Source organism: Sciurus vulgaris, assembly GCF_902686455.1.
Source record: "Sciurus vulgaris genome assembly, chromosome: 3".
NCBI lineage: Eukaryota > Metazoa > Chordata > Mammalia > Rodentia > Sciuridae > Sciurus > Sciurus vulgaris.
In genome coordinates, this window is record NC_136463.1 from 57,155,404 (window position 1) to 57,180,012 (window position 24,609).

Here is a 24,609-nt window from a genome sequence, read left to right on the forward strand (position 1 = left end):
TCAGTAAGGCTACAAAGTAAACGTAGTCATTTACAGGGGAAATAATAACTAACTTCCCCACAGACTAGATGCTCCCAGGAGCTAAACAGGGCAAGCTCTTCCCTGTTATGGCTGACGACAAAAGACAGCATTGTGACCTGTTGTGACCCAGCTGGTTTCATTTCCACTTCTTATGGTTGCTCAAGTAGTCCACTCCTGGGGCTCAGTGGGACCACATTGCACACTTCACCAGACAGCAGCACATGAGTGACATCTTTTCTAACACAGAAGCTGAAACTTTCATCAGCCAAGAGTCATGCATGCAGCTGTGGGCCCAAGTTCTAGAAGCAACATCCTAGTGCTGTTCCTGAGATGCCTGGGACATGCATCAGAGACTCCATGAGGCTTGGCCCAACCTCCAGGCTAGATTAAGGAAATAAGCAACACTCCACGAGTATTTCTCACCTCCATAATCCACTGCCACACCTGTAACTGACCTTATCTCTTAAAGCTCTTTCATTCATTCCATAAACTCATCTCTTTTTTGTATGAGGGATTGAACCCAGGGGTGCTTCACCATTGAGTCACATCCCCAGCACTTGAGGGCCTTGCTAAATTACTCAGGCTGGCTTTGAACTCACAATCTTCCTACCTCAGCCTCATGAGTTTCTGGGATTACAGGCGTGCACCACCATGCCCAGGTCAAACTCATTTTGATTTAAGTATATGTGCCAGGCATGATAGAGGGGACACAAAAGTAGAGCCAAAACAAATATTAAGTCATTCCCTATCTATTAAATTACAGTACCTGTGTTCCAAGGAAAGTATAGGAGTTGTGAAAACATGACAGGGAGTTTGAAAGGCTGGGGTTTGGGGATGATTTCCCTGGAGGAAGTGACCTTTAAGCAGAGAACTGAGAGAGAATTGAGTTAAGAGACCACACAGAGATGAGCATTCTGGACCATGGCAACCCAAATGTGAAGGCTGAAAGGAACAGAGCATGTTTTGGGGACTTGGAGACCCTGGACTGGAACAACCAGTCAGAGGCAATGGGGACAAGTCTATAGGCCCTTAGTCTATATCAAAGCTTATACATGTAGCTAAATCATTTATTCACAGGCTTTAAATGCTGCCAATGCCAATAATCTTGCTTACCCCACCATAGGATCAGGCCTCCCTCTGACTGCCATGACCCTGCTCCTTGATCTGTAAGCCCATGGATCTCCAATTGCTTCACGTGAATGAGAACACTTTGGGAGACACAATAATGATCCACAGTCTAGTTCTACCATCCTGGATTCTAAGTCAGGAGCCCCCAAGAAGAATTCATGAATCTAGATGTATAATTAACACACTTTGAGAACAATCGTTTTTAAGCTTTTAAATGTTTTAATGCTTTTTAGGAAGTAATACATGCAACATGGTTTTTAAAAATTCAAACAGCATTTAACGGGTAAACAATGAAAATAAGGCTCCCTTCTTGCTTATCCTTCCATTTCTCTTTTCCAGAGACAACCACTATTGCTAGTTCCTTGATTATCCTTCCAAGGATACATTTCATATTCAGTCATGTGTGGATTTATGTATTCACTAGCTTATATTAAATACAAAGACTAGCATATTATGAACTCTTCTACACCTTTTCACTTAATAGTGTATCTAGAAGAGCATTCCTTAAGCAATACATATAGATCCACCTCATTCTTTTTTAAAGAATGTTTTCTTCATTGCCTAGATATCATTTATTTTTACCAGCTTCCTACTAGTGAACATATTGAATGTCCACTATTTTGCTAATTCAAACAGTATTAGAATAATTGTCCTTGTAGATACATGGTTTTTGTTTTGCTTGTGGTATAGGAATTGAACCCATGGCCTCATGCATGCTAGGCAAGCACCTTCCCACTAAGCTACATCCCCAGTCCTTTCCTTTATTTTGAGACAGGGTCTCACTAAGTTCCCCAGGCTGGCCTCAAAATTATGATCCTCCAGCCTCAGGTTTCTCAGTGGTGGGGATTACAGGTGTGCACCACTACATCCACAGATGTTCACCTTTATCTAATCCCAAACATTTTGCTTCTAGTATTTCATTTTTTATTATTTATTTATTATTGGTACCAGGAATTGAACCCAGGGGTGCTTAACCAGTGAGCCACATCTTCAAGCCCTTTTTATTTTTTATTTTGAGACTCACTAAATTGCTTAGGGCCTCACTAAGCAGCTGAGGCTGGTTTTGAATTTGCCATCCTCCTGCCTAAGCCTCCTAAATTGCTGAGATTACAGGTATGTGCCTGTATAATGCTTCTAGTATTTTTAATAATACACAAATTTTTAAGATAGCTATAATCACTTTCTTAATGGCTTCTTTTTTTATTTTTATTTTTTTATTTTTTTTTTTTTAGTTATACATGACAGTAAAATGTACTTTGACATTTTAATGGCTTAAGTTTTTTATTACAAAGCTCTTGGTCCCTTCACAACTTGACACTTCCTCTTATTTCCAGCCTACATTTCCAGATCATTAGATCAACCACTATCTTATCAGCATACTCAATTTCTTCTTCTTTCACAATTCTCTCAAACCCCACCCTTGGATCTGTACCACTATCTCCTGCCCCTTTCCACTAACAGGGAGCTGATAGGCACTACTTGAGAGAAATCATACAACCACACTTATTTTTTTCATTCAACAAATATTTTTGAACACATCCTAGTTGCCAACAGTATGCTAGGCCCCAGGTATCAACTTAGGGCTACCATAAATTTACGGTCTCTAACCTAAGCTGAGACCTTGATACCTGATAACCTTTGTCTCTGATAACCCTTGTCCCTTCTCCATGTCCTTGGTCACCTCCCTCTCCTGCTCCCATCCTACTAATTCTCCACCTTCCTTTTAGGAACTTCTGCTTTTCATGGAGATAAGGCAAAGAAAATGAATGATTTCAACTTCCCACCCCTATAAACACTGACACCTACACCAATTTTCCAATTTTCAACAAGGTTATGATGCTTATTTGGTTCAAAGTTAATCATTCCACCTGTGCTCACAGCTCCCTTCCCACCTCCTCAGAGGCTTAGATTCAATGAACCAGCCCCTTCTCTTCCACCCCCCCCCCCTTTACTAGCTCTTTCTTCACAGTAAATAAACCCACACAAATCTTTCAACTGAAGGGAGAAAGAAAGGAGAAAAAGGAGAAAGGGATGAAACCAAACTCTCCTCCACACTTAGGTCTTTTTCACAGTAAAGTACATCTCTATTTCCTCTCTCACTTTTTCTTGACCTTTTTTTTTTTTTGGTACCAAGGACTAAACAGAGAGGTGCATAACCACTGAGCCACATCCCCAGTCCTTTTTTTAAATATTTTATTTAGAGACAGGGTCTTGCTAAGTTGCTGAGGCTGGCTTTGAACTTGCGATCCTCCTGCCTTAGCCTACCGAGTCTCTGGGATTACAGCCATGCACCACCATGCCCAGTATAACTAACTTTTTATTTTCAAAGTAATATATGCACATAGTTTAAGGAGTGAAATAGTACTACAAAACACATTACATTATAAAGCAGAACCCATACCTCTCAAAATCTCTTTCTCCTCAGAGGCATCTACTTTCACTTCCTTTAGATGTTTCTGTTGACATTATCTCCACATGTCCAAACCTACTTGTCTTCTTGATTTTCATTTTAAGCATCTATGGCTTCCCACCATAAAAGGTAAAGACTAAACTCAATCACCAGGGAACAGCTTTCATCTTGCGCCCATCCCCCATTCTCCAAAGGGAATTATATTATCAGTTGGGATCAGACCAAAATTCTGAATTTAATATGGTTATGCAAAGATTATTCATGGTTGAGTCATGTGGTATGTTATGATTACCTTTCTGTTCTTTTTTTTTCTTTTTTTTTTGGGGTGCTGGGGATTGAACCCAGGGCCTTGTGCTTACAAGGCAAGCACTCTACCAACTGAGCTATCTCCCCAGCCCCACCTTTCTGTTCTTATACAACCGTTTCCCTTAACTGGCATTTTAAAATTTGCTTAATGTCAGAATTTATCACTAATTCAGTGCCATACTCTCCTCCAAAAAAGTCTACATTTTGAACAATTTAAAATATTCATCTCTTTCATCTCCTTAAAGCAATCTCTCCAGGATCCTGCTAATGAACTAGCTATTCTTTCCACCTGCTGTCCTGGAATTCCCCTAGCTGTAACCCAGGAGTTCCCAGTCACCTCTCATGAATTAAGGCTTACTTCCTGGATCCTCTATTTTCCTCTTCTGGTTTAAGTCTAATAACTTACTGAGAAAGGATGCATATAGAAAGGATGCATAGAAAAATTTTGAGAGCTTGTGAATATGAAAATGCCTTTATTCTGCCTGCATAATTGAGAATTTTGATTTGTGAGTCTATTCCCTAAAAATCTATTCTTTCATAGTAATAGAACAACAGCTGGCTGCCTAGGAAAAAAAATTGATTTCCCTGCACCTCAGAGGTAGGTGAGACCATATGACCAAGTTTTCTTCAATGGATGTGAGTAGAAATGATATGGGTCACTTGCCTGAGACAGGTCTGCCTCCTCCACATTTTCTCTCCCCACTTGTGCCAGCTGCAACCCAGGAATGGGACCAACAGTTTGAACAATACTCTAGAATGTGTTTCTCAAATTTTACTACACGTACAAATCACCTGGGGATCTTAAAACACAAACACTGGCCAGGCGCAGTGGCATAAACCTGCAATACCAGCAGCTCCGGAGGCTGAGGCAGGAGAACTCCAAGTTCAAAACCAGCAACTTAATGAGGTCCTAAGCAACTCAGCAAGACCCTGAGGGTTGAGGATGTGGCTCAGTGGTTAGGTGCCCCTGGGTTCAATCCCTGGCACCAAACACACATACACACCCCAAAAAACCCACAAACTTGATTCAGTAGGTCTAGGATGGGGATTGAGATTCTGCATTTCTAACAATTTTCTAGGTTATGCCACTGCTACTAAACTGCAGACCACATTTTTGAGGATAAGACCCTAAAGGATGGCCCAGGTGCACTGCAAGCCTAAGTCCCTGTATGATTTGTGGAGCACTGAATTACCCACACCCAATGGTTTTATGAGAAAAAAATTAAGTGTGCTGAGTCTCAGAGGGAAAAAAATGTAGTTGGAACCCTCCCCCAGTACTGGAGATAGAACCCAAGGGCAATCTACCATTAAGCTACATCTCCAGCCCTTTTAAATTTTTTTTTTTTTATCTTGAGACACAGTCTAAATTACCCAGGCTGGCCTCAAACTTGCAATCCTCCTGCCTCAGCCTCCAGAGTCCCTGGAATTACTGGCATGTGGCCACCACCTTAGTTTCATTCTTGATGATCTATAAGCTGTAGAGAGTGATCTTTTCAAAAAGGTAAATCTGGTTATAAAACACTTTCTAAAATTCCTTCGAAGGTACCCAAATTTTTTCAGAACAAAGTCCAAATTACTTAGCTTACAAGCCTTTTCCTGATCTGGCTCCCCATTCAGTTTTCCCAGTGTCACACCTAACCATTACCACACTCCGTTCAAACTGAACCCCTTGCTGGATTCCAAATGTGGTAAGCCTTTCACATACTCTTGCCTATGCTGTTTCCCTTTTCCACTTCAACCTCTCATCGTTGAGGATTCAGTTCAAGAAGCGGTTCCTCCAAGAATCCTTCCTCTGGACTCCCTGTGATACACCCTAAGCATATCTCTAACAAAACATCTATTTAACTATCACATAAGAGTCCACCTCATTCATCTTTATATCTCCTGATCCCAGCTTATAAGTAACCAGAAAAGGAAAGAGAAAAAGGCTGGAGGGTGCCAGCAACAGAAAATAAATACATCAATAGTCTGTGCTGCGTTTGGACTCGCGGTCAGAGAAAAGTCCTAGGGAGAATAATGTAACACTCACCAAGTCAAGTTTTCCTCGGGCGTGGTTGGCAGACAAAGGGCCCATGGCCATCCAGTCTTAAGGAATGCCCTAGAAATCCAATCATCACCTAGCACCCAGCAGACACTTAATAAATCCTTATAGAATAATTAAGTATGGTCCACGAAGCAGTGGCACGAAGGCGGGCAAGCATGAATGGTCTCAGAACGGGGGCTATTTCAACATCACCCCGAAACACAGGTGGTCCACGGTGGAGGCGCAGACGCAGTCAGGCGCAGGACGCCCTGGGAGTGGTAGTTCCCCAAGTGGACAGAGAAGGGCGAGAGTGCGCTGGGAACCCTGGGAACTGTAGTGTTCGTTAGTTTTCTCTACGCAGGCGCAAACCGACAACCACTTCCGGGCCCAAGCGTTGCACTGAGCAGAAGGACAAAATCCTGTGGAGGTTTCCTAGAGGGACGATGGCTACCTACAGCCTGGCGAACGAGCGACTACGCGCCCTGGAAGACATCGAACGGGAAATCGGCGCCATCCTCCAGAATGCAGGTTCGGAATGCGACGAGCGAAAGGCAGAGAGACGAAAACGAGCCGGAGCTGCGCGCACATGCGCTGATCCGAGACTCGGCGCGTGGTTTGGGAGGGATCCTAGGCGCGTGCGCGGCGAAAGTGGGGTGGGAGCTGCTGTCCTTGGGGCGGGGCTATACTGCCAATCTCTGATTAGTCCCACCCTCTCCAGTGAGCCCCGCCCTCTCCAGTGAGCCCCGCCCTCTCCAGTGAGCCCCGTTCTCTCTCCGCCACCGCAGGGACAGTAATCCTGGAACTATCGAAGGAAAAAACCAATGAGCGGCTCCTAGACCGGCAGGCGGCAGCCTTCACTGCTTCGGTGCAGCACGTGGAGGCGGAGCTATCGGCTCAGATTCGCTACCTCACCCAGGTGGGTGTGTCAGGGTCGTGTTGTGCGCCCACCCAATCGCAACCTTAGCCTTAGCCTTAGCCTAAGTGGAGCATTAGCTGAGCAAAATCAGGCCTTCTCAACTGGAGGGCGGAAACCTTCCTTCCAGGACTTGTTTCCTCCCGAAAAGAAAAGAAGTAAAGGCCTGAACCACTGTATGGGGAAGTGCCTGAGAGAGTGATGTAATCAATACTAAAGCCACAAACTGTGTTCCTACAACCGTCCTGATCTCTAGGAATGAGACCCCACATACTTACATCCCAAGAAAAGGGACAGGATTAAGGGGGTTCCAAGGTCCTTATGACAGCTGCCACTATCTCCTAACGTTTATGTGTGCCAGACATTCATCATTACCTTATCCTACAACAACTCTAAAAAGTAGTTATTTTCACCTCCATTTCATAGATGTTAACAGAAGTTAAGTGATTTGCCTTAGTTACTCACCTACCAGGCTGCTTAACAGATCAAACTCAGGAAAGAAATGAGACAAGAAACCTAATGTTTGGTTGGGGGTTAGGTAAGGGAGGTGGGGCTCCACTGATCAATCTTAACTATCTTGTAGGTGGCCACTGGGCAGCCCCATGAGGGCTCCAGCTACTCTTCAAGGAAGGACTGTCAGATGGCTCTGAAGCGAGTAGACTATGCCCGCCTCAAGCTCAATGATGTGGCCCGCACCTGTGAACAGATGCTGGAGAACTAAACCAAGGAGGTGGATCCAGAGTGTGGAGGGAGACAATGACCTGCACCCTGGGACAGAACTTAGAAGCTTGCAGGATGGGGAACAGGAACTGAAACATACATGCTCTGCTGGTCAGAGAAGACTAAGACAAGGACCAGAAGTTGGAAATGGAGAAACTAAAGCCCAGTCCTGCCCACAGATGTGGCCTGACTTCTCCAGCAGGGTGCTCTTGCTTTACATTTAGCAAGTTCAGGAGATGGACATTCAGTTGCCAAACTCACTTCCTCATGTCCATCATGCCCCTGCCCCAGGCTCCCAAAGATAGCCTAATGAAGATATGTTCTTCCTTACTGGAAGATATACAAAACAAAAACTAAGGGTTTTATTAATAAAAGCAACAACAATTTTTTTAAAAATAAATCAGATTCTTAACTGGGGTATATATGAATGATGCAAGGGATTGAAGAAGTAAACCCAACCTGAACAGCATCAGCACAAAGCCACTGAGGAGGAAAAGTGGGAGAGCCCAGACCTTTGGTGTGGATTTGGAGAGGAACCGCTGATGTAGTGTGCAGGGAGACTTGTGACTAGGGGGGACCATAAACAATAAAATGAAGACAGGAGTTATGGTAAGGGGCAAGGGCCTGAAGCAAATATCTATAGAGAAAAGAGTCAATAAAAAAAAAAAAAATTTTTTTTGTAGTGCTGGAATTGACCCAGGAACATTCTATCTCTTGAGCTACATTCCCAGTCCTTTTTATTTTGAGACAGGGTCCTGCTTCATTGTCCAGGCTGGCATCAAACTTAAGAACCTCCTGCCTCAGCTTCCCAAGTCACTGGGATTACAGGTGTGCACCACCACCCAAATCCTAAAAATAATTTTTATTTATTTTTATATTTATTTTTTAATTCTTTTTAGTTATATATGACAATAGAATTTGTTTCGACATATTATACATATGTGGAATATAAGTTCCCATTCTTTTAGTTGTACATGATGTGGAGTTACACTGGTAGTGAATTCATATAAAACATAGGAAAGTAATATCCAATTCATTCTGCTGTCTTTCCTATTCCCATCCTCCCTCCCTTCCCTTCATTCTCCTTTGTCTAATCCAGAGTACTTCTGTTCTTCCCTCCCTTTCTTATGCATTAGCATCCACATATCAGAGAGAACATTCAGCCTTTGGTTTTGGGCAATTGGCTTATTTCACTTAGCATAATAATCTCCAGATTCATCCATTTACCAGCAAATGCCATCATTTCATTCTTTATGGCTGAGAAATATTCCAGTGTGTGTGTGTGTGTGTGTATGTATCATATTTTCTTTGTCCATTCACCTGTGAAGGGTATCCAGGTTGGTTACAGAGCTTAGCTATGGTGAATTGAACTGCTGTAAACACTGATATGGCCACATCACTATAGCATGCTAAAAATAATTGTTAGTAGTTAAGAGGCACATATAGATTTTGTCTAAGCTGTCATTATGTAGGATAAAAGGCAGGTTTTATTTATTTTCCTTTAGTTTTTATTTTTTAGCAGTGCTAGGGATTTAAACCGGAGCTTCACATATGCTAAGCAAGCACTGTACCACTGAGGTACATCCTCAGCGCCCAGATTTTATAACATTGGTTTATTTTTTAAAGAGGGACAAACTTGTGGGTACAGTGACACATGCCTGTAATCCCAGCAGCTCAGGAGGCTGAGACGGGAGGATCATGAGTTCAAAGCCAGTCTCAGCAACTTAGCAAGATCCTAAGGAACTCAGTGAGACCCATCTCTAAATAAAATTTTAAAAGAGCCAGGAATGTTGCTCAGTGGTTAAGCACCTCTGGGTTCAATCCCCTGTACCAAAAAAAAAAAAAAAAAGAGGTGGGACAAAGCTGGGTATGGTGGTACATACCTGTCGCAGTTGTTCAGAGGCTGCAGAGGCTGAGGCAGGTGAATCCAAGTTTGAGGCCAGCCAATTTACAGAGGCCCTGACTCAAAAATAAAAAGTGCTGGGGATGTAGCACAGTGGTAGAGCACTTGCCTAGCATGTGTGAAGCCCTGGGTTCAGTCTCCAGTACAGGAATGGGGGGCTAAGAAAGTGTAGTGGTTGGTTAGTCACATGTTAAATATTGAATATTGTACCTTATGTGTGTCAGAAGTTGTATTAGTTACATGAAGTATAAAAATAAATCAATTTTATCTTCATCAGCTTCATTTCTTGGTGCAGGCTTTAGAGACTGGAGTCACAAGTGTATAATGGAGTTGCCAGTCTGGAAAGGATAAAGAAATAATGAGCTCTGAGATCAAAGCAGGTTGGAGAAGTGGATAATAGTTTAAATTGGGGAATCATACTCTAAGACAAAGACATCTAGGGTCTGTTATATAGTAAGTGCTCAATAAAGATTTGTAAATTTATTGAATGATCCTCACCCTTTTCCACAGCTTCATCTCCCACTAGTGTGGTCTAGCTGCCATCTCCTTGATGCTCCAAGCACTACCTGACTTTAAAGTCCAAGTACTGGTCCCTGGGCCCTTGGTGACTTCCTCCCCACTCCATAATCTCTAGCTGCCTCTTCTCTCACAACCTGTGTTCCATAGCACAGGAAATGTTAATATTTGTGTTCCAGGGTCAGGTCTCCAGCTACCTGAGAACTACTGGGGGCAGGACTCCTGCCAGGAAGGAATCCTGGGTCCCTGGGGAAGGCGTTCACAAGCCCAGTTTACCTGAAGAGCCCTGTAGAGACTGTTCCCGCCTCCTTTTGCACAAGAAATAGAGAAGGACTCCAGTGAGAATGAAGACAATGGCCAGGAGGGACAGCACTGGCACCATGGCTGATTCCTCAGATGCAGTGCCTGCTATTTCTTCCTTCAGTCTCTGGTTCTCCTTAACCTTAAACTCAGTTCCCAGGCCATAACCCACAGTGAAAGTGGTGGTTTCATTTAGGTGGGTGAGCTCTTTGTCCAAAGGCAGTGCTCCTGATGGAAGCTTGAACTGCTGGGTAGACTGCTGAATGGGTGGCAGGTACATCTGGGTAGGAGTGTTCATGTCTGGCGATGTTCCCCCTGCGGACTCAGGAATTGGAGTGCTGGGAAAAGGTAAATGCTCCTGGTTGACCACATTCCCCCCATGTTCAGGTCCGCACTCTGCAAAGGAAAGAAGTGAGAAAGCTGGGCTATCAAGGAACAGGTGAAAAGCAGACAGAGGTATAGGAGAGAAAAAGTGGTAACTTTTCCTCATCGATCCCAAAAACCATGGCTGACATCCCTATAACAAAAATTTTTTTTTTAAAAATTGAAGCTGGGTGTGGTGGTACACACCTGCAATCCCAACAACTCAGGAGTTGAGGAAGGAGGATTTCAAGTTTGAGGGCAGCATCAGCAACTTAGCAACCCTTAGTAACTTAGTAAGACCGTTTCAACATTAAAAAATCAAAAGAACTGGAGGTGTATCTCAGTGATAAAGTACCCCAGGGTTTAACTCCCAATGCCTCCCCAAAAGAAAACAGATTAACAAAAGAAAAGCATAACCAATTTATTTAATCAGTTTTATAGAACATGGGAGCCTGCAGAAAGAAGACACAGACTCAGGAAAAAACTATTTTTGTGCTTAGATTGAATGAAGAAAGGACAGTTATGTAGAAAAATGGACAAAAAGGGTATGATCTAGTGGTAATAAATGGGGTTGGAGCCATTCAGCAATTTAGCAAGACACTCAGCAACTTAGGGAGACCCTGTCCCAAAATAAAAAATAAAAAGGAATAGGGCTATGACTCAGTGGTAGTGCCCCTGGGTTCAATCCCCAGTATCAAAAAGGAAGAAAAAAAGAAATGCATCAAAAAATAAGATGGATCTAAAGAAAAATGAGGTAGTGCCCCTGGGTTCAGTCTGCAAGAAAGAGAGAGAGAGAAAGAACAGAGGGAGGGGGGAAAGGATGGAAGGAAGGAAGGAAGGGAGGGAGGGAGGGAAAGAAAAGAAAGAAGAAGAAAGAAAGAAAGAAAGAAAGAAAGAAAGAAAGAAAGAAAGAAAGAAAGAAAGAAAGAAAGAAAGAGAAAGAAAGAAAAGAAAGAAAGAAAGAAAGAAAGAAAGAGAAAGAAAGAAAGAAAGAAAGAAAGAAAGAAAGAAAGAAAGAGGAAGGAAGGAAGGAAGGAAGGAAGGAAGGAAGGAAGGAAGGAAGGAAAGAAAATAAGATGGATCTAAAGAAAAATGAAATGATGTTATCTGCAGGAAAATGGATGGAAGACTTGAGAACATTATGTTAAGCAAAATAAACCAAACTAAAAAGGCCAAGAGCCATATGTTTTCTTTCATATGTGGAAGCTAAAGAGCAAAAGGGGAATGAAAGTAGGAGGGATGTCTCATGAAAATCAAAGGGAGATCAATAGAACAGCAGAAAGGGACCCAGGGGAATGGAGGAGGGAAGGGAAAGGGGAAATACTGGGGAGTGAAATTGGCCACATTATATTGGTTATATTGTGCATAGGTATGAATATGTAACAACAGATCCCCCACCATTATGTATAACTATAATGCACCAATAAAAATGTAGAAAAAATTCTAAAAAATAAGGTAGATTAATGATGGTTAGGAGAAGGATATGCAATAAGCAAATACAGTAAAATGAAGTAATATCAATATTGTGAATATCACATTGTAACATTTGCTTTATATGTGAAATATAGGTATATATAAATCAAATATTGCAGCCTACGTGATGGACATATGTTGTTCACTTTACAATTCTTTAAACTTTTATATATGTCTGAATTTTCATAATTAACTATTGGAAAATGAAAACAGTGCCTTCAAGTGATTTCAAGGAAAATACAAAAGCGATTATATTATATATGAAAATGTTTTATATAATAGCGATTTCAAGAAAAATATTAAGTGAAATACGTCACATGTGGTAGAATTGCCAAAAAATCACGAAGAAGATGGTAAATGATGTTTGGTAGACATGAACTTAAGCGAAAGTACTTTGGCCAAAATCAGAAGCTTCTAAGATGTAGTGTGTCAGGGCTTAAGGACAGAGGCAAAGGAATTTGTAAGGTGGACGCTGCCATGCCCAGTGCCTGAGGAGGAAAGTCAAAGTTCTCACCTCTGCGATCAAAGCAGCTCACCAATTCACGAACCCATGGGTCTTGGATGCGCCCACATACATTCCGCAAAGGTAGTTGGAACCTGTAAGAGGAAGAACCTGGTCTCAGCACCTTCCCTCATTCCAAAGGCATGACGTCAGCCAAAGAAAGTTGTTTCTGCTGAGACTGGAAATCCCCAGTGAAGTGAAACAGAGAAAAAAAGATGGTGCATCTCCGGAACAGAACCCGGAGACGAGGCAGGGTTCACCCGGAGGGAGTTTGGGATTGACCAGAAAGGATTCCTGGAGACAACTGGCAGGGACTGACTGGAAGGCATTGCCTGCCGGGTGAGAGAGGAGACTACCTGATGTACAATCCACAGTGACTGTAGGCTTTCAGGTGTTTTCGGAAATGATCCATGGTTTGCAACGATGGTGGGAGGTTAGAAGAAATTCTAGTACCACAGAGACAGTTTCCAGTGACGCTGCCCTCGTTGCCATCTCCTGAATGGGATAAAGGTGGTCGGCACCTGTTCTCAAGCCAAGAATCTCCTCTGATGTACTTAATCTACTTAGTCTCCAACTCATTGTCCCATGCAGCCTCTCCCCTAGACCTTGGGGTCTGGCCCGCAGCCTCAACCCACACATCCGATGCCCCTCGCCCAAAGCGTCCATAATCCCACCAGGACCCGGTTGTCTCCAAGGAACTTCCACTTGTCCCAGTTGCTTTGGAAGCCTTACAGCGCCCCAGTTCTGCACTCAACGCCACGGCCCTAGTGTCCCCTTCCCTCGCCCATTCCCTTCCGGGGACTCCGGGATCTGGACTCCGAAACCCGCTCCTGACTAACCTGGCAGAGTCAGCAGCGCAAGCAGAAATAGGAGCGCGAGGAATGGGCGTCCCCAGCCCCGTCTCATCTCCGGGATCCGGGGAGTTTAGGTGTAGGGCCGCCTCTCCCTGACTCAAGATCGGGGAGTGTGGCGCCCAGCTAATTTACGGATGGCTTTCGCTTCCTTCTCCTGCCGGCCTCAGGTTGACTGCGGGGGCGGTCGGAGCTAAGTCTCGGCTGGGGAGTGGGCGCGAGGCGGCGGCGGCGGCTTTCCGCCCGGCGCTCGCGCCGTCCCGAACCGACCTCTGGTCAGTATTTCCGAGCCCGCGCCGCGTCTGCCTCCCGCCGCAGGGAAATCCCCAAAGCCGTGCTCCTTAGCCCCGTGCCTAACCCAGAGTCGACGGAGGGGACCGCCAGGAATGTCCGACGAAACCGAAAGAAAATTCAGACTGCGGGGTGAGACGAGTCTGAGTAGGTGGGCAGTGACCCTACGAGATGATCGAGTTCGGTTCAGGGATGTCAGCCCCTCTGGCCGCCATAGGTCAGTTCGCGGACCTGTGAAATGGATGACCGGCTAGACTCCCACCTGCTCCAGCATGTTTTCACTTCCCCTGTTCCCCCGCTGTGTCGCAGCGGGATCCACTCGCAAGGCTGAGGTGAAGCGGTCAAAGGACTCAGGCCTGAGGTCAGCCGCGCACGCACTGACTAGGGCAGCCACCCGCCAAGGCACCCAGTCCGGGAGGGCGTGGCCACCCGAGGGACTGGCAGTGGGCTCGGGCAGCCCTGACGTCACGCTCTCCCCCCCCCCCCCCGCCCCGAGGTATTTACCTTCGAAAAGTAGTGGCGGCTGCAGGTACCGGAGGAGTGGGGCGACCGGGTGGGGCTAGGTCTACTGGGGCTCACGCCAAAGCCCCAGGGATGCCTCAGCTCCTATCCCCTCTTCCCATACCCCATAGACCAATGGGTCGTCCTTCCTCACCAAACCCTTCTCCATAGGATTAACCCTACTTCATCTCTACCCTTAATTAAAACTCTAGAGGATCTGAGTACTCAAATTTTGAGCTCAAAATACCATCTCATCCCTGAGTACTCATCTTCAACCCTAATAGCCCACTTTCCAATCCAGCCCCCCAACATTTCCACCCCTGATCTCCCATCCTCATTCCCAAAAACCCAACTCTCAGTTCCTAATATTCATCCATAGATCCACCCTAAGTAACCTTCAAACCCACGCTTTCCCCCATTTAGTGACCCAGCCCCAAACTCTCCCAACACTACCCTATCCCTTCCTCTGATCAGTCTGGGCCCAGGCCCTGTCCCCCTGAAGACATGGAGTTTGTGTCTGGATACCGGGATGAATTCCTTGATTTCGCTGCTCTCCTCTTTGGCTGGTTCCGCAAGTTTGTGGCAGAACGAGGGACTGTGGGGACCAGCCTTGAGGGCCGCTGGCGACAGCTGGAGGCTCAGATCAGAAGGCTGCCCCAGGACCCTGCCCTTTGGGTGCTCCATGTCTTGCCCAACCGTAGTGTGGGCATCAGCCTGGGGCAAGGGGCAGAGCCAGGCCCTGGACCAGGCCTGGGGGCTGCCCGGCTCCTGGGAGATGAGCCTCCACTCCACCTTCAAGACCTGAGCCCCTATGTCAGCTTTGTCAGCCTAGAGGATGGGGAGGGAGGGGAAGAGGAGGGGGAAGAAGATGAAGAAGGAGAGAATGGAGAAGAGGAGGGTGCAAGCACAGAGAAGGTGGAACCACAGGAGGATGGGGAACCAGCCCCTACCAGCAGGGAATCCCCTCAGGAAGCCAAGCCTCCAGGGGAGCCAGAGGAGACTGAACAGGAGGCGTGTGGTGAAGATGGCTGCCGAGATTACAAAGTGGAGGAAGAAATGGGACCTGAGAAGAGAAAGGAACGCGGGAGTGGTAAGAACCCAGAGCCAGCCGGCCCTATGTCCTGCCCAGCCATCCTCCCCTTTTGAAGTCAACCCCTGTCATTCAGACTCAGTTAGGAGTCACAAACTGGTGGTCTTTGGATCATCTGGCCCAAAAAGGTGTTTTCATCAACCACAATGTTTTTTTGTTTTTCAAGTCAGCATTTAAACATTGGAAGCAATAAAAATCCAAAAGTATGAACTGGGCACAATGGTACATGCCTGTAATTTCAGCAACTCAGGATGCTGAGGCAGGAAGACTGCAAGTTTGAGAGTGTCAGCAACTTAATGAGATCCTGTCTCAAAATAAAAAATAAAAAAGACTGAGGATGTAGCTCAGTAGGAAAGTGCCCCTAGGTTTGATCCCCAGTACCAAAAAAAAAAAAAAAAAAAAATCTAGATTTACACTTCCTCAAGAAAAATCTAAAGTTCTGACAATGTGCCTGCATTTCTGCATGTGGCAAATTCTGGTACTGTATAGTAGCTGTTGCCTTAAAAGAGGTATGCCCCCTCCACTTAGTCTACTTTACTCACTGAAGTTACTTACCTAGCCCCCACAGCATTTGAGTTTAATACCCCTGACCCTGCTTTGTTTCCTACTGCCTCTCCCAAATTTTCTCTCTTTCCCCAGAGACTGCCCCCCTGCACCTTTCCTGCCTCTTACTGGTGACGGATGAGCATGGCACCATCTTGGGCATTGATCTGCTAGTGGATGGAGTCCAAGGGAATGTGGGCTGGGGTTCAGGAACTGAGAACCTAGCTTCTCGGGCCTATGCTCTTCTCTGCCACAGCATGGCCTGCCCCATGGGCTCTGGGGACCCCCGAAAGCCCCGACAGCTTACAGTGGGAGATGCTCAGCTGCATAGGTACAGAAATCTGGTATTAGAGGATGGGGAGGTCTGGGGCTTGGACTCTGTAGCCCCTTATCCATCCTGATGCCATCTCCACCCCCATTCAGAGAGCTGGAGAGCCTGGTCCCAAGACTGGGTGTGAAGTTAGCAAAGACCCCAATGCGGACATGGGGTCCTCGGCCAGGCTTCACCTTTGCCTCCCTTCGGGCTCGAACCTGCCATGTTTGTCATAGGCACAGCTTTGAAGTGAAGCTAACACCCTGGTGAGTAGCCCACAAAGAAAAAGACCCTAACAAGGAAAAAAAAGCAAGCCAGGTCAGTTGGAGACAGCAGACAGAGAGACAGGGAGGGTCAGGGAAATATGAAGACAAAGATGGGGGAAAAAAACCAAAACAAGGTAATACAGGCAAGTTATAGGGTATAAGACAAACAGGCCAAATGACATATGGGCAGCTGCAGGGCAGACAGCCAGCAGATAGGACTTAAAGAGATTAACACTAGGTGCCTATCACCCCATGTCCCCCAGTCCCCAGTGCAGTGCCGTGTTGTACTGTGGAGAGGCTTGTCTCCGGGCTGATTGGCGGCGATGTCCAGATGATGTGAGCCACCGATTTTGGTGCCCAAGGCTTGCAGCTTTCATGGAGCGGGCAGGGGAACTGGCAACTCTACCTTTCACCTACACTGCAGGTACCATAAGGAGGTCAGAGTGGGCTGGGGAAACATCGGGACTAGGTCTTTGGGATAGGACCTGGGTGCCTAGAAACAAGGTTCTGAAACTGAAAGCCTTTGCCTGAAGTCTAGACCCCTGGAATAAGGTTTGGGCAAGAAAGGATCTCTGAAATGGAAAACTGGGTGCCTGCATCCCTGTGAGAGCTCAGGGGACTTTCAGGTAGGGTTTCATATGCTTACTTCCCAGCTGCACCACCAACTGGCAGTGCAACATAAAACATACCACATTACTTCTTGGATGCTCAGTTTCCTTATTGGTAAAAGAGGGATACAAACAAATGTAGCATCCCACAGAATTGTTACAAGGATGATGTGGACTGGTACACTGTAGACTCTCAGAAATGATAGTTCCCTCCCTGACAAGAAACAGACTGTGACCCAGATTCCTTGGGGGAGGTTGGGGAGAGCTAAAGTCTTGGGGCCTTGCCATCAGGCCCTCAATACCTCCCCTCCTTCTCCAGAGGTGACCAGTGAAACCTTTAACAAGGAAGCCTTCCTGGCCTCCCGGGGCCTCACTCGTGGCTACTGGACTCACCTCAGCATGCTGATTCCAGGACCTGGCACCCCCAGGCACCCTCGAGGCAGCACACCATCCCTCAGCCTTCTTCTCAGTGGTGAGTGGGGCCTTTCATCAGGCATAGGCCCCTCAGCCTAGAGGGAAGGAAATGCTGTCCAGGTACCAGATGATTCCTTCATATACACACCAAACCCCTACCAACAGTGCCATTTCAAGCCTCTCTGAAGCCCTCAAAGGGGTCACCCTGCCTACCCCATCCAGTAGCCCTGACCCTAAAAAGGCTCTCATCCTTCCTACTGCAGTTCTAGGCCCTCTCTCAGGGAACAGAGCTCTTCTGGAAAAAAGAGAAGATGGGTCAGATGGGGCTTCCCTGACCCCAGGCTCCTCCTCTTTTCATCTTCTCAGGAGATCCCTACCAGCTTCTCCAGGGGGATGGGCCTTCCCTGATGCCTCCAGTGCCCTCAGATCCACCCAGGACCCTCTTTGGTGAGCTGGAAGGGCCCTGAGATAGGGACAGGAACAATAGGGCCAGAAGCCTGGGTATCTGAGAAAAAGGGAGCTATTAGACCAGAGAGGTTGGGGTTCAGGCTGAGTCCCCCAGTAATCCACTCTCCCCAGGCTCGTGGCAGGATTACTACACATGGCGGGGCCTCAGCCTCGACTCTCCCATGGCTGTGCTTCTCACCTACCCACTGACCGTGTACTACGTCATCACCCATCTGGTGCCCCAGTCCTGTAAGGAGTGCAGGGCAGGATGGGGGGATGTAGGGGCAGGAGGGATAATTGAAAAAGACCATATCCTTAAAAGCTGGCCTTACTCTAGTCCCTGAGCTCAATATTCAGAACAAGCAGTCGCTGAAGATCCACGTGGTAGAGGCAGGGAAAGAATTTGACCTTGTCATGGTGTTTTGGGTAAGTCTTTCCTGGCTTGGAAACTGGAATTGGTTGTGGGGTGGACACAGGATGGGAGTTAGACCTGCCTTTTCTTTGTCCTTCAGGAGCTTTTGGTCTTGCTCCCTCACGTGGCCCTGGAGCTGCAGTTTGTGGGTGATGCCTTGCCAGCTGAGAATGACCAGCAACATTTTACCCTGCAAAGGGTGAGGACTTGAGGGAGGCCCTGATCTGCCTATTGGACTCCTAATGGGGGCCTTCCTCTCCTCATTCTTCTGTCTTACCTGGTGCCTCCACCTGATTTCTGGTGGCTTCCCCACCCCACTCTTGGTCCCATAGGATGGCCCTGAGGTGTCTGTCCGTCCTAATTCTGGGGTATCAGCACGGCTCAACTCTGGGACTAAGGAGAAAGGGGGTCGCAGAGACCTGCAGATCAAGGTGTCAGCCAGACCCTATCATCTGCTCCAGGGGCCCAAGCCTGACCTTGTTATCGGTGAGATACTGGGGCTCAGGGATAGAAGTATGTGGACGGGAGGAGAGAAGGAGATCATGGAAGCCAGCATCTCTCTGCTCTCCCTGGGCAGGATTTAACTCGGGCTTTGGTCTCAAGGACACGTGGATGAGCTCTCTGCCCAGGTTACAGGTGGGGTATCTCCTTCCTTCTTTTTCTGAAAGTCTACTCTCCTCTCCCAGCTCCACAAACCTGGGGAACACCCATGGGTCCTCTTGACTCTCTTTGTGACAGTCTCGTGCCTTTCTTGCATCCTGGTCTGTTCTGGGGCCTCAGTTTTCAACCCTTCTGTCATCCTGGAGGCTTGGGATATATCTGGGGGGAGGAGCCTCTCCGGGAGTCTCTAAAGCCCTGCCCCTATCTCAGTCTCTCCGAGTGCCTGCTTTCTTCACCGAGAGCAGCGAGTACGGCTGTGTGATGGACCACCAGACCATGGCGGTGGCCACGGGAGGGGGCACCAGTCCTCCACAACCCAACCCCTTCCGCTCCCCGTTTCGTCTCAGAGCGGCTGACAACTGCATGCCCTGGTAAAGGCCCACAGCCAACCCACTTTCCCTCTGGACACATAATCTCTCTTACTCTCTGCACCCTAAAAGGTCCCTGCTCTCCTGGGACCATCCTTGCCTCAGCCCTATAGCCCACTATTTACCACCACCCCCCGGCTGTTCCAGACAATCCCCAACATACCCCTTTAGATCCAGTTCACGAACTTTCCCCAACTCCTCGTCCTATGGTGCAAAAGGTCCTGCTTGCCCCTCTTGGTGGGCGGAGCCCTATCTAGCCCCGCCCCTCGAACGCGGGCCCCCCACAAGTCCCGCCCCTAGGAGCCCAGGCCCCGCCTCTCACCACGCCCATGCGCCTCCTGCAGGTACTGCAACGCCTTCATCTTCCATCTGATCTACAAGCCTCCCCAAGGCAGCGGGGCCCGCTCGGCGCCCGGCCCTGCGCCCCCAGCCCCCACTCCCATAGCTCCTCCTGCCCCCGCCCGAAGGCGCCGAGGAGAAAAGAAGGCTGGACGCGGAGTCCGCCGGCGGAGATGAGTGCAAAGATAGTAGCAGTGTACTCCTTCTCCAAACACATCCTAGAAGAAAACAAACACTCTAGGCCAAAGGGGAGGATTGGTTGGTCAAATCTGAAAAGGTGAATAAAATTACTTGTTTGAAACCATTGAGTCATAGACCTTTTGATTACATGTTCTTAATTGGGCCATTCAACTGAGAAAGGAGAGCATTTGGGAATGACTTGTCTGCTCTCAAACTCAGCTTCAGGAATGCTGATCATCTTTGGTAATCTCAGACCTCTCCCAGTTTTTATATCCAGCCAACATATCCCTCAGGGAACTGCCCCAACGCAAGGAAAGACTGAGAAGCAGAAATTGGATTCTCATTAGTGGGACAGGGAAGTAGACAACCTTTTAGGGACCCATAGACCCCTTGGTTTGAATTCAGTGAAAGACCCCAGCCACCCAGCTCCACTTTCTCTCATCCCTCATTTCCCTTATATCCAATAATATCAACTTTTGCTGAGCTGATCTAAAATCACTCAAATCCAGCTATTTATGTCCAGTCCCACAGCAAGCTTCATCGTATCTCATCTTCGAATTACTGCCAAAGTATCCTTTTAAAATACATTTGAGGCCAGGCTGGGTGGTGCGTGCCTGCAATCCCAGCATCTTGGGAGACAGAAGCAGTTTGATGGCAAATTAAAAGTCAGCCTCAGCAATTTAGTGAGGCCCTAAGCAATTTAAGGAGACCCTGTCTCAAAATAAAAAATTAAAAGGGCTAGGGATGTGGTTCAATGGTTAAGTGCCCCGGTACAGAGACGCACAAAAACACAAAAACGAGTGACAAGGTCAGGATGGTAGCAAAGGAGTTCCTTGAGAGTGGGCAGTAATGATTTCCAAGCTACTGAGTATAGTAAAAGGAAGGATAATAAACCTGGCAGATACCACCTTAACCAAGTGATTAAGATTTTTAATAAGTCTTGTTGGTATTATGTGCCTCCTGACACGATGTGATGTGAAAGCCTCCTCACCTCTGTGGTATTCTTCCCAAAATCCACAACTTAGGCTAATCATGACACATCCAACAAATCCAAATTGTGAAACAGTCTACAAAATACTTGACACTATTCTTCAAAGTATTAAAGCCATAAAAGGCAAAGAAAGGCCAAGAAACTGTGATGGATTGGAAGAGACTAAAAAGATTTGACATTGGATGGGATCCTGGAGAAGAAAACCATAGAAACCTGAAGTCTGTAGTTCAGCTAATTAGTGTTGGATCAATGTTGATTTCTTAGCTTTGATTAATATGCCATGATTGTGTAATATGTAACATCAGAGGAAATAGTGAAGGGCATATGGGAACATTATATTATCTTTTCTTTTTTTTAAATTTATTTTTATTGTAAACAAATGGGATACATGTTGTTTCTGTTTGTACATGGAGTAACAGCATACCATTTGCATATTCATACATTTACATAGAGTAATGATGTTTGATTCATTCTGTTATTTTTTCCTTCCCCCCACCTCTCTTTTCCCTCCTTCCTCCATTCATGCCCCCCCTCCTACCCCCCATTATGTGTCATTATCCGCTTATCAGTGAGATCATTTGTCTTTTGGATTTTTGAGATTGGCTTATCTCACTTAACATGATATTCTCCAATTTCATCCATTTGCCTGCAAATGCCATAATTTTATTATTCTTTATAGCTGAGTAATATTCCATTGTATATATATACCACAGTTTCTTTATTCATTCATTAATTGAAGAGCATCTAGGTTGGTTCCACAGTCTGGCTATTGTGAATTGAGCAGCTACGAACACTGATGTGGCTGTATCTCTGTAGTATGCTGATTTTAAGTCCTTTGGGTATAGGCCTAGAAGTGGGATAGCTGGGTCAAATGGTAGGTCCATTCCAAGTTTTCTAAGGAATCTCCACACTGCTTTCCAGAGCGGCTGCACTAATTTGCAGCCCCACCAGCAATGTATGAGTGTACCTTTTTCCCCACATCCTCTCCAACACCTATTGTTGCTTGTATTCTTGATAATCGCCATTCTAATTGGGGTGAGATGGAATCTTAGTGTAATTTTGATTTGCATTTCTCTTATTACTAAAGATGGTGAACATTTTTTCATATGTTGATTGCTTGTAGATCTTCTGTGAAGTGTCTGTTCATATCCTTCGCATTTGTTGATTGGGTTGTTTGTATTCTTTGTGTAGAGTTTTTTGAGTTCTATATATATTCTGGAAATTAGTGCTCTATCTGAAGTATGAGTGACAAAGATATTCTCCCACTCTGTAGGCTCTCTCTTCACATCGCTGATAGTTTCCTTTGCTGAGAGAAAGCTATTTAGTTTGAGTCTATCCCAGTTATTGATGCTTGCTTTTATTTCTTGTGCTATGGGAGTTCTGTTAAGGAAGTCTGATCCTAAGCCAACAAGGTGAAGATTTGGACCTACTTTTTTCTTCTATAATATTCAGGGTCTCTGGTCTGATTTCAAGGTCCTTGATCCATTGTGAGTTGATTTTTGTGCAGGGTGAGAGACAGGGGTTTAGTTTCATTCTGTTGCATATGGATTTCCAGTTTTCCCAGCACCATTTGTTGAAGAGGCTATCTTTTCTCCATTGCATATTTTTGGCACCTTTGTCTAGTATGAGAAAATTGTATTAATTTGGGTTTGTGTCCGTGTCCTCTATTCTGTACCATCAATCTACCTGTCTATTTTTGTGCCAATACCATGCTGTTTTTGTTACTATTGCTTTGTAGTATAGTTGAAGCTCTGGTATTGCGATACCCCCTGTTTCATTCTTCCTGCTAAGGATTGCTTTATCTGGGTTTCTTATTCTTCCAGATGAATTTCATGATTGCTTGCTCTATTTCTGTGAGGTACGTCATTGGGATTTTAATTGGAATTACATTGAATCTGTATAGCACTTTTGGTAGTATGGCCATTTTGACAATATTAATTCTGCCTATCCAAGAACATGGGAGATCTTTCCATCTTCCAAGGTCTTCCTTAATTTCTTTCTTCAATGTTTTGTAGTTTTCATTGTAGAGATCTTTTACCTCTTTGGTTAGATTTTGATTCCCAAGTATTTTATTTTTTTTTTGAGGCAATAGCAAATGGGGTTGTTTTCCTCATTTCCCTTTCAGCTGTTTCATCGCTTGTGTATAAAAATGCTTTAGATTTATGCGTGTTGATTTTGTAGCCTGCTATTTTGCTGAATTCATTGATGAGGTCTAGAAGTTTTCTGGAGGAGGTTTTTGGATCCTCTAAATATAGAATCATGTCATCCGCAAATAGTGACAGCTTAAGTTCCTCTTTTCCTATTCGTATCCCTTTAATTTCTTTGGTCTACCTAATTGCTCTGGCTAGAGTTTCGAGGACAATGTTGAATAGAAGTGGTGAAAGAGGACATCCCTGTCTTGTTCCCGTTTTTAAAGGGAATGCTTTCAGTTTTTCTCCATTAAGAATGATGTTGGCCATGGGCTTAGCATAAATAGCCTTTACAATATTCAGGTATGTTCCTACTATCCCTATTTTTTTCTAGTGTTTTGAGCATGAAGGGGTGTTGTATTTTGTCAAACACTTTTTCTGCATCAATTGAAACAACCATATGATTCTTATCCTTAAGTCTATTGACATGATGGATTACGTTTATTGATTTACGAATGTTGAACCATCCTTGCATTCCAGGGATGAACCCCACTTGATCGTGGTGCACAATTTTCTTAATATGTTTTTGGATATGGTTTGCCAATATTTTATTAAGGATCTTTGCATCTATATTCATCAAGGATACTGGTCTAAAATTTTCTTTCCTTGATGTGTCTTTTCCTGGTTTGGGTATGAGGGTGATATTAGCTTCATAGAATGAGTTTGGTATGGTACCCTCCTTTTCTATTTCCTGGAATACTTTGAGAAGTATTGGAATGAGTTCTTCTTCGAAGGTCTTGTACAACTCAGCTGAGAATCCATCTGGTCCTGAGCTTTTCTTGGATGGTAGATTTTTAATGGCTTCTTCTATTTCATTGCTTGAAATTGATCTGTTTAAATTGTGTATATCCTCCTGGTTCAGTTTGGGAGGAGCGTTATGTCTCTAGAAATTTGTCAATGTCTTCAGTAGTTTCTATTTTGTTGTAATACAGATTTTCAAAGTAGCTTCTCATTATGTTCTGTATCTCAGTGGTGTCTGTCATGATATTTCCTCTTGCATCATGTATTTTAGTAATTTGAGTCTTCTCTCTCCTCTTTGTTAGTGTGGTTAAGGGTTTGTCTATTTTGTTTACTTTCTCAAAGAACCAACTTTTTGTTTTGTCAATTTTTTAATAGTTTCTTTTGTTTCAATTTCATTGATTTCAGCTCTGATTTTAGTTATTTCCTGTCTTCTACTACTTATGCTGTTATTCTGTTCTTCTTTTTCTAGGGCTTTGAGCTGTAATGTTAGGTCATTTAGTTGTTGACTCTTCATTCTTTTCTGGAATGCGCTCCATGCAATGAATTTTCCTCTTAGTACCGCTTTCATAGTGTCCCAGAGATTTTGATATGTTGTATTGTCGTTCTCATTGACCTCTAAGAATTTTTTTTATCTCCTCCCTGATGTTTTTTGTTATCCATGTTTCATTCAATAGCATATTATTTAGTCTCCAGGTGTTGGAGTAATTTCTGTTTTTTCTTTTGTCATTGATTTCTACTCTCAGTCCATTATGATCTGATAGAACACAAGGCAGTATCTCTGTTTTTTTGCATCTCCTAAGGGCTGCTTTGTGGCATAACATATGGTT

At 45.2% G+C, this 24,609-nt stretch overlaps 4 protein-coding genes and 1 long non-coding RNA gene across 10 annotated transcripts in view; 3 read left to right on the top strand and 2 right to left on the bottom strand.

Moving 5' to 3' along the window:
* The first annotated feature begins 5,902 nt into the window (after positions 1-5,902).
* Positions 5,903-7,724, top strand: MED11 (mediator complex subunit 11). The gene is made up of 3 exons (XM_079131225.1): positions 5,903-6,416; positions 6,674-6,804; positions 7,385-7,724. Exons 1-3 carry the CDS (start codon positions 6,332-6,334, stop codon positions 7,520-7,522), a joined length of 354 nt encoding a protein of 117 aa, XP_078987351.1. The 5' UTR covers positions 5,903-6,331; the 3' UTR covers positions 7,523-7,724.
* Positions 7,725-7,861: 137 nt separating this feature from the next.
* On the bottom strand, positions 7,862-15,287 carry CXCL16 (C-X-C motif chemokine ligand 16). Of its 2 annotated transcripts, XM_079131209.1 has the most exons (6): positions 15,172-15,287; positions 13,418-13,951; positions 12,935-13,073; positions 12,591-12,673; positions 10,217-10,636; positions 7,862-9,762 (listed from the first exon to the last, which is right to left on the bottom strand). In XM_079131209.1, the coding sequence occupies exons 2-6, from the start codon at positions 13,482-13,484 to the stop codon at positions 9,704-9,706; spliced, it is 768 nt and encodes a 255-aa protein (XP_078987335.1). In that variant the 5' UTR covers positions 13,485-13,951; positions 15,172-15,287; the 3' UTR covers positions 7,862-9,703. The 2 variants fall into 2 exon arrangements, with proteins under 2 accessions (XP_078987335.1, XP_078987334.1); XM_079131208.1 differs by lacking the exon at positions 15,172-15,287 and having other exon boundaries at positions 13,418-14,158.
* Positions 14,227-20,209, top strand: ZMYND15 (zinc finger MYND-type containing 15). Of its 5 annotated transcripts, XM_079131192.1 has the most exons (13): positions 14,227-15,311; positions 15,951-16,185; positions 16,278-16,433; positions 16,697-16,857; positions 17,361-17,513; positions 17,822-17,902; positions 18,035-18,151; positions 18,240-18,328; positions 18,415-18,513; positions 18,647-18,800; positions 18,892-18,950; positions 19,185-19,345; positions 19,687-20,206. In XM_079131192.1, exons 1-13 carry the CDS (start codon positions 14,726-14,728, stop codon positions 19,856-19,858), a joined length of 2,223 nt encoding a protein of 740 aa, XP_078987318.1. In that variant the 5' UTR covers positions 14,227-14,725; the 3' UTR covers positions 19,859-20,206. The 5 variants fall into 5 exon arrangements, with proteins under 5 accessions (XP_078987318.1, XP_078987320.1, XP_078987321.1 ...); XM_079131194.1 differs by lacking the exon at positions 18,035-18,151; XM_079131195.1 differs by lacking the exon at positions 18,892-18,950 and having other exon boundaries at positions 19,687-19,820.
* On the bottom strand, positions 15,341-19,580 carry LOC306656248. The gene is made up of 3 exons (XR_013762456.1): positions 19,506-19,580; positions 17,435-17,550; positions 15,341-15,615 (listed from the first exon to the last, which is right to left on the bottom strand). It is a non-coding gene; the product is annotated as an uncharacterized lncRNA (long non-coding RNA).
* The window catches only part of LOC306656229 (transmembrane 4 L6 family member 5-like), a 36,575-nt gene continuing 31,845 nt past the window's right edge, over positions 19,880-24,609 (top strand). Inside the window, exon 1 of the mRNA XM_079131210.1 lies at positions 19,880-19,958. The gene's annotated coding sequence lies outside the window, so the exon portion shown is untranslated. The remainder of the gene's footprint in view (positions 19,959-24,609) is intronic.